The sequence below is a fragment of the Dermacentor variabilis genome, chromosome 6, assembly GCF_050947875.1.
Source record: "Dermacentor variabilis isolate Ectoservices chromosome 6, ASM5094787v1, whole genome shotgun sequence".
Taxonomy (NCBI): domain Eukaryota; kingdom Metazoa; phylum Arthropoda; class Arachnida; order Ixodida; family Ixodidae; genus Dermacentor; species Dermacentor variabilis.
In genome coordinates, this window is record NC_134573.1 from 59526758 (window position 1) to 59535841 (window position 9084).

The 9084-nt window shown below is 41.0% G+C and overlaps 1 protein-coding gene across 1 annotated transcript; it reads right to left on the minus strand.

The window, feature by feature from the left end:
* Positions 1–1011: 1011 nt before the first annotated feature.
* Positions 1012–8783, minus strand: LOC142586151 (uncharacterized). The gene is made up of 6 exons (XM_075697404.1): positions 8759–8783; positions 7987–8100; positions 7073–7152; positions 1667–1818; positions 1289–1433; positions 1012–1159 (listed from the first exon to the last, which is right to left on the minus strand). The coding sequence occupies exons 1-5, from the start codon at positions 8781–8783 to the stop codon at positions 1370–1372; spliced, it is 435 nt and encodes a 144-aa protein (XP_075553519.1). The 3' UTR covers positions 1012–1159; positions 1289–1369.
* Positions 8784–9084: the final 301 nt, after the last annotated feature.

A 9084-nucleotide genomic window follows, 5' to 3' on the forward strand; every position in this document is an offset into this window, starting at 1 on the left:
TAATAAAGACAATTGTACGTTATAAGAGTAATGTACGTTAAAGTTCTGACAACTTCTAGAGCCATGTGGAAACACTTTTCGTGTACTTTCTAAGTGGCTTGCATAACGAGTGGAGTATCACACAAATACATGATTTTGCATCACCAAAATATAGCATTTCAGCGTGCAGCCACTAACTGCACTAGAGATCGAAAATAAACTAATGGAACAAAATGTAACTAGAGTTTAGAACATCAGCGTACTTACTGAAGCAATCAGCGAGTGTTTCGCGTGTCTCCCTCTCAGCTCCTCATCAATGCTGGCGAAGTCCATATCACGACTGTACAGTTTTGTAACGAGCTATTTAACTTTGTTCAGTCGGTTCACGATTTCGACTATCTTCTGGTTAAACCTTATATCTGCTTCGATGCCAAGCTGAAAAGAGGAAGCGGTATTTGAGTTCATCATTACATGCTTAATTTCGCCATGAAAGGTGCAATACTAACAATTTCTTCGTTCAAAAAAAAAGCTTGGCAGCCGAGCGGGTGGGTTGGCCTTGCGCATCTTGATAGCGCTGTGCAACAGCACCACCATTCCTTCTTTGTTAAAAGGTCCTGTTGGACCTGAAGCCTTCCCAACTGCCTAGAAAAAAAAAATAACTGGTTACCGACTCTTCTATTTCGAGCGACACGGCTATTTCAAAATTCTCAACCGAATTCCAGGTCAAGATTTAAATTCGTATTATTGGTTTCTGTCCTTAGTTCGCTATTCGCAAAGAGCCATTACAGTATGCATTAAGCATTACGCAGTGTTCAGCTGCATATATATCACAATAAACCATCCGTTTCAATGATTAAGTCTTGCGCTCTTATTGGGTTGGAAATGCTGGCTGTCTCCGGCGTTTACTCACGATCTGTATTACACTCATCAAAATAGCGATTACTTTTTTGTGGTTAAGATTTGGAAGAACTTGCATTTAAAGCGTCTCTCCCACACAAATTTAGAATAGCCTGTTGAGTATACATACTTCCACTTCTTTCGACGCAGATTCGGAGTCGATTAACTGGGGCTCTAAGGACAGAGCTGCGGCCTGGAGTGGAGCCTTCTTGAATGCGTCACTTGCTTCTCGTCGTTGTGCCCTGTGCCGTCTTGCCTCCGCAAGCCGCGACAGAAATACAGCCTAGGATTTGAACAGTTTCGCATTGATAAGTGCATTACAGTAAATAGATTGTTCGCCAAGATTTACATTTGGGCAATGCTCAGGTAAATCTCTTCAATGCTATTCAAGCTGCAGAAATGGTAAACGCACCTTTGGTCCTTTTGTACGTCCTCTTACGTCCTTCCGCGATTTTTCCCAATGCATGTTGGGATACATATTTGCGAGTGTCTCTCATAACGCAAAATACTTCCATCGACGTAGGGCAGTATTTTTGTCCTGAATTGTATTGTTTTCACTGAAACAAAGTGAGAAGGTAATACTTTCTGCTTTATTAATTCCGTGGTAGAATTTTGCCAAGCTCGAAATAGGTTACATGTAACTGCAGCGACGAGACGTTTAGTTTTAAGCGTAAAAGCATAGATGATACCATTACATATAGAAACGCAAGCCAGTACTTGCCGCCTTCATAGACTTCCTTTTCAAGTAATACTTGAGACACAAACAGCCATACCTTAGTGTATTACTTACTCGAGAAAATGAATCAGCTCATGGCGAAGTTGTTTCGACTGTTTGCGGTGTTGTTCTTCCGTAATTTGCATTCCATTGAGCAGTGGCTGAACGAAAGGAGAAAACTCGGGCAGCTTGTTGTCTACTAACCAGTGAAGGCTTGCCAGAGTTTTCTGCAAGGAATCACAATCACAGTCTGTTTCAATTGGTTGAAAAAAAAAACTTTTATTTGACAGCATGACTCATCTTCATTAGGAACAATTTTCTTTGCACAAGAAATATGGCACCGCTGCGACTCAAGGCGTCAAGCGACATGTGTTTAAGCCTCGGAAGTCCAACTACACATATCGCAGTTTCTTCAGCATGCAAAAACAACAAATCGAAACATTATTTTATTGCTTTAAACACTGGTAAAAATGCTACCTTAGGTAGAAGCAGATGAAATCTTACACTCAATGTGTTCCTTTCTCCGAGCTTCTGCCTCTGTAGAACGTCGTATAACCGCACATGAACATCACGCAATAACCACACAAAATATCATGTGGCCCAATGAAATAACAAGTAGCGTGCGACACTAGACCTACCAAAGCTGACAGCAAAACATCAATTTTTATACATGGTTGTATTGTTTTGCATAGCGGTAATACTTTTACAGTGACTGGAGATATATATACAAACTGTGCGCGGCGAACTGCTGTTATTGCAGTGAGTTTGGAATTTTCAATCCGCAGGTGATGTGAGTGTCTTAGACTACGTATCTCGAAAGCTCCTTTGATGCATTTGCCTACTTGTATCAATCGGATGTGAGCATTGAAGATTTGTAGAATTTCTTCTACAGTGTAGTAACTCATTGCGTGGATAAATTTGTTCCTAAGAAGAATAAACAATGCGGAAACACAAATCCTTGGATGAACCGAAAAATCATTCAGGCAAAATGGAAAATTAAAAGAAAACGGAAAGCATGTTCTCAAAAGAAGTATACAGATGACGAAACTTCAATTAGGGAAATGAGGAAAGAATTGAAGCGGCTAATTAAGGAGGCGAAAGACCAATTTTGCAATGTAACATTGACGAAGTTCCTCTCAGAAGCACCGGCTAAGTTTTGGCGATATGTCAATCCGCCCAATAAGCAGTGCTGTTCTAATCCTGAAATTAATGATGCTGAAAGGGCTGATGAATTTAATCTTTTCTTTTCGTCGGTTTATGCAAAGGATGACGAAGCAGGGCCTAGTGTATGTGAATTCTCTGTCGGCCCTCCCATTTCGAATATTAAGATAACTGAGGAAGGTGTTCTAAACCTTTTACTCAATATAAAGACTAAAAAGAGCCCTGGACCAGACGATATTCCTAACGAATTCTTAGTGAGGTATGCTGAATGGGTGTCTAAGTTCCTTACAAAAATATTTAATTCCTCAGTATTGAATGGGTCTTTCCCTACCGCATGGAAACTGGCAAGAATAATACCAGTTCATAAAACTGGGAACGCTTCAGACATTAGCAATTACCGACCAATTTCCCTCACAAGTACATGCTCTAAACTTCTGGAACATATCGTATCCAAACACTTGTCACAATACCTTGAAATGCATAACTTGTTATCCTCTGTGCAGCATGGATTCCGTAAAGGACTATCTACGATCACTCAATTAGTTGAATTGTTTCATGACACTTCACAAACGATAAATTCCCGTGGACAGATGGACCTCATTTATTTGGATTTTGCCAAAGCATTCGATAAAGTTTCCCACTCCAAACTTTTGTTCAAGATTAATACTGTTTTTAAGAATCCTAACCTCACAAAGTGGTTTACATCGTACTTACAGTGCCGTCAGCAGTACGTTCAAATAAACGAGCATAGGTCCAGTCTTCAACCGGTGTTATCCTGAGTACCTCAGGGAAGTGTCGTAGGTCCTCTTCTCTTTCTTAATTTCATTAATGACTTGACACATCACATTTCTGTTCCAATAAGACTATTCGCTGACGACTGTGTTGTTTATAATAATATAGAATCTTCCAGTGACCAAATTAAATTGCAATGCAACCTTGATAATATTATTAAATGGTGTTCTGACTGGCAAATGGTTATAAATCCAACTAAATCAGTAAGCATGTCTATTACAAGAAAAGAGAAGATCCTGCTATTTCCTTATAGTATACATGGCAACAAGCTTAAAAAGGTAGAGGAGCACAAATATTTGGGTTTATTATTTAGAAGTGACTTAAGCTGGAATAGGCATGTAGATGAAGTAAGTAAGAAGGCGAATAATGCGCTTTGGAGCCTAAGACGAAATTTACACACAGCAACCACTGAAGTTAAAAACTTGGCCTATAAAACACTGATCAGACCAATCATTGAGTACGCGAAAATTGTCTGGGATCCTTACACAGAGAAAAACCGTAAGAAACTGGAAAGCATTCAGAGGTTAGCTTCTCGATTCATCTTCAACAAATATGGTCGACTTCACTCCGCTTCAAAACTATGTCAGCTTGCAAATCTTCCCAGTTTAGAATTGAGGACTAAGTATGATAGGCTGAAGTTCCTGTTCCTTATTATTTATAATAAAATAAGAATTATTAGGATAAACTATTTTGAAATTTCTAATAACGAATCTTCTAGACATCGCCACAGCATCTATATTCCCCCTCCGGTAACCCATAATGACATATTTAAATATAGCTTCTTTCCAAGAACAATAAAAGAGTGGAACATGCTTCCCGATTTCGTAGTTCAGTCTACGTCTTTATATAGTTTTCCGAGTAATTTGCATGCCATTATTTAATCCGAGAGCGTGGTCTGTTAATGATCTGACTTTCTGAATCATCTTATTTTATGATTTTGTTATTATCTGTGTATGTTGTTCTTATTTTACTCAAGGTACAGTGACTGGTTTTTTTTCTGCTTGCCCTATTACAATGTATATGTAATGTAATTTCTTTTTGTGCGTTGTTTTCAGATGTATTGTACGTCCTGCCTGAATCAGATGTGTTGACGTTGCTTGTTTTATTATATTTCTCCTCTCCTGTAATGGCCCTAAAGAAAGGGCTGACAGTGTCATTAAAGAAATAAAGAAAGAAAAATCTATGTGGGAAGTAGTGTAGATACATTGAGGAATGAAACAATATTCATTATCCCTTTAGTACACGAACACAGGCCACGGAAGCACCGAGCTCGCAGGAGTAGTTAAAGTTTCGTGACAAGTCTCCTTCCCCAAAAATTCGTTAACTTCTTTCACATACTCTATATTTCTCTGTACCTTGTACAATAAAAATATACGAGCTTCAAAGGAAACTATGTTGGATATTCTACAAAAGCAAGGGTTCCGATGGGGTGTACCACTGAGAACTACGTCATTCACTTTGAGCGTCACGTTCCGGGCACTCACAGACCCAACAGAGAGGGAAACCTTGCCGACATCACAATGAGGCAGTCCAGCTTCACAAAGTTTCTCATCGAGGACATAGGGAGCACCACGGACTAAGCTTAATTTATTAGTAGCGTCCCCTGTCCTTGGAGTGCCATGGTCGTTCCAAAGAGCATGTGATGTATTTGTCTGAAGCAAGTCGCTGACAGATAACGGCAAGTTCTTGAAACTAAAATTTTTTTTTGACTTAGGGAGAGCATTCTTGGCTTCGAATCGCATAGTCCAGTGATGGCGACTCGGGCCGTGGGTTTTAATTTGTTCGACAATGTGCAGAAGCATGTGTAGCTTGGGGAACATTGCTTCTTCTCCATAGCATTTTAAGAATATTTCCTAGTGGTCAGCAATCAGTTCCTCTAAGTCGCCTACAGCCTCTACTGTCAAAACCGGAGACAATATTATTTGAGTAATCTGCGCTAACCGGACAAGGCTGCGCACATGCATTGAATTTTTGGGCAAAAAAGACGCCAGAATCAAGGGAAAGTGGAGGATTAGCACCAGTGATGCACTCGCAGAAGTAACAACCGTTAGATCCCGCTCAAACATCCTCGGCCGGTCACTGCTGCTTACCGCTCGATGAAAACTGAACGTGCTTAGGGCATCATTCAATTCTTTGCGAGAAAACCAGGCTTTCTCTTGCACTGCAGTTTTTAAAAAAAGTGCTATTTCTTTCGGTACAACTCCCTCTAGTAAAACATGCATTGGATCATACAAACTGTGTTTTGTCAAAAGAAAAAAAAGGAATAGAGGTCAACATGGACTCTCCATTTATTCCAAACTCCTTGGACTACTACTTGGAGCTGCAGCGCATGTACTTTCTTTTAGCTGCTCCATCTGTGCAATTGTTTCGCGTTCGGTCCTGAGAATGCATTCTGCATGCCGACTCGGCCGTGCATAGTCGGCCCATTTGCACCAGACATGTGCACCAGGAACGAAACACTGCATGGCCGAACGATTCTTTAAAACCACTTAATGAATGGACAGCCAGAGCGCCGCCTGTCAAGGTCATGAGAGCACCAAAAACTTTTCTGTGCCACGGTTTGTGCGAAAGTTCATCCCTTCAGTGCTGAGAGCCTTTAGCACTGTTGTGAAATTATGAAAAAATTCTAGACGTGCTGTGTGTTGTTTCAAATGGGAAGTGTAGCCAACTCCTAGCAAAAATATGTTGCTTAGCTTGGAGCGTTCATGAGGTGGGAGATTTAGAAGCGATACGTAGAACATACTAAGTTTTCCTCAGCTTCCTCTCTTCATACCAATAGGATTCGCTAATTCAATGTCGTCGTAGTAGAGGCTAAGCAGGATAATATTATCTTGCTTCTAAAAAATTGGGTGGGAACGAAATCTACTACCGTCACAAAAGTCTTGGAGTAAAGAATTATGCTTGCTTTGACGAAGGTTTCTCACGTGGGTGACAATCTCCGGGTGCTTCAAAAGATTGGCCAGGAGATCTTCAAGTTTTACAATGTATGCTTTTTTTTTGTTCTTTCGAGCTGCACTTCAGTTGGGGGCACGTATATGCCAGCGTTCTCGTAGCAACGCTTCCGAAGACTGTCTGTTTTAATATTAGCTGTGTCTATGGGAAATTCAGCTACGGCAAACATATTGCTTACTTCTTGAACGACGTCGTCAATGCATGTTTTCGGACACTTATGTCGACCTTCTAGTCGCCGGCACAGGCCCAACATCATACTGGATACGATGCCATAGTTGTTCGGCTGCTGTTCTAGTGACATAGGGACGACATCACGATCAATTATTTCACCATCTGAATGAACTGCTTTCCGTGGCTTATTACTTTCCGAATGTTTAATCTTACATCTTCTGTGGTGCTCCTGATAATGTTTCAGAAAGAAATAATTACTTCCACACATGTTGCACACAAATGAAGTCACAGTGCCATTATGTACAGTTCTCGTATGTTGTGCAAACAAACTGAACGTGGTACAAAAAAAAATTCACACTTCGAGCAGACATGCTGCCCTTCTGAACCAGCTGAAATATTTCTCACTCTATCTGCGCCGACGTCCGAAGTTTCAGCTTGGTCGACAACTCGCTCGCTGGCAGAAGGCGGGTTACTCGGCTGTGGATCTGCGTTGTTGAAAAAACAAACAGATGTTTAGGAGCTGCGGTCTGGTCAAATCGGTATCGTCACTGGTAGGTACTGTACTACCTTCGGCACTAATTCCGTTCTGAACATAAATAAACATGCTTTTTAGATAGAATATTATGTTTAGATAAAACATGATATTGAGGATGTTTTAGGTCAAGTAATTTGCTGCGCCGTTTGAAGCCATTTTTTTTTCCATTTAAGATACGTCTGAATACATGTAGTGAGATCGATTCGGTCTGCCAGAGCACCTGTATCGAGAGAACATCATGATAGGCTAGTAGGTAGCTGTTCATTGTACCTAATAAAAGGTACCATAAAAATATACACAACATGAGAAAAGACAAACGGACAGGGCATCATATTATCAAGGAGGTATGCCCAAGGTGGCTTAAGGCTTCATTGTACTTCTGCCAATACGCCTAGATCTGTGCAGAAAATTTTGTGCTGTTCTTGCTGTTGGCGATGCGAGCAAAAAAAAAAAAACTTTGAAAAAGGAAGTCAATTAATCGACTGTAATTTGATATAATTTTCATGGGTATTTGAGCGTCTGTGATGAAATGAGCTAGCATTTGAATACCGAATTAGTCCATCGATGTAGCTATACAAATTTCAAGTAAAACGCACCAAATGTTACGCTTATAAAATGAATTGAGCTCCAATCTGCCGTTTGGCAGTGTCTACAAACAATTATCAGCACAAAATGGTTGTTGCATCGGATAATTACGTAAGTATGACTGGCTTGCGTAGTTTGAGTTCGAGGGGTGGCTAACTCTAGAAATCTTAAAAGAAGCTGCTAGATTTGCGACACCTACCTTTAGATCGGTGAGCTGCTTCAAGCCCATCCGTGAGACGGGCTGCATCACCTGCGGTTGGAGATGGCGTCCGCACGTTTGAAATATCGCATACCGCATGATCCTCCTCCCCATCTGCAGAGCAAGAAGAAATCAGACTGATTTATTACTTTCTAAGATGTTAAGCTCCGTGGAGTACCGTAGCATGTAAAACTAATTCTAATGCCTTTTGATTTGAATGCGGCATTGAAAGCAGTTTCACTATGGCCACGTGTCATAACTTTCTTTGGGCTAAGACTAACTTTACGGGAAATGACTGTTTTAGGCTTGTAGCGTAGCTCGGAAGAGCAACAAAGGAAGGAGGTAGGGGTAATCAAAGGGAACGGAAAAACAGAGTGAGTGCTAACTTTCAAGTGACGGTTTATTTCGTGACACAAGACTACTTATACACTCGGCAAACCATATGACATCAAGAGATAACAAAGAAACCAAGCAACAAAACCGATAGTAACCAAGTGGTAACATATTAAGACAGCCTGTGGCTGCAGTCAGAGATATGCCAATTCATTGCTTCATAATGATAATGAATTTACGGAAAATATGTGGGCAGAGGTGTCGCATTTACTCAATTGCAACAAGCGTTTTTTTTTTGTTCTAGAAATATTTTGTTGCTTGAAGCCATCCCCTGCGTTAAATACAAATAACAGAAAAATTCAGATTCCGCGGGACCACAAGAATTCTCCGAAATATGGTGGTGGGAACAGGGTTCGCTCTCCAATAGTGATGATTATACCATGCGGGAAACTGTGGGGCGGCATACGCTAAAACTGCGCGTGAATGTCGATCTCCAGAACAGCGCGACGCACCCAATGGCGGCCCGTAATGTACAATCACCTGCGTCCGAAGCGAGCGTTTAGCAGCATAGCGCGGGCTTCCGATTATCTTACGCCTGATGAAGCTGTTTGCTGACGGCAGCAACGAGATTCCGTTGAAGTAGAAATTGAACGTTGTTACTTGCTGTTGCTACCGTTTTCTGCAGGGCGTACTCTCGTCGCGGAAGCAGAAGAAACAATAAAAGCGGCCGAAAGCTCTTGTCATACTTTGCCAGGATGCGCTCCG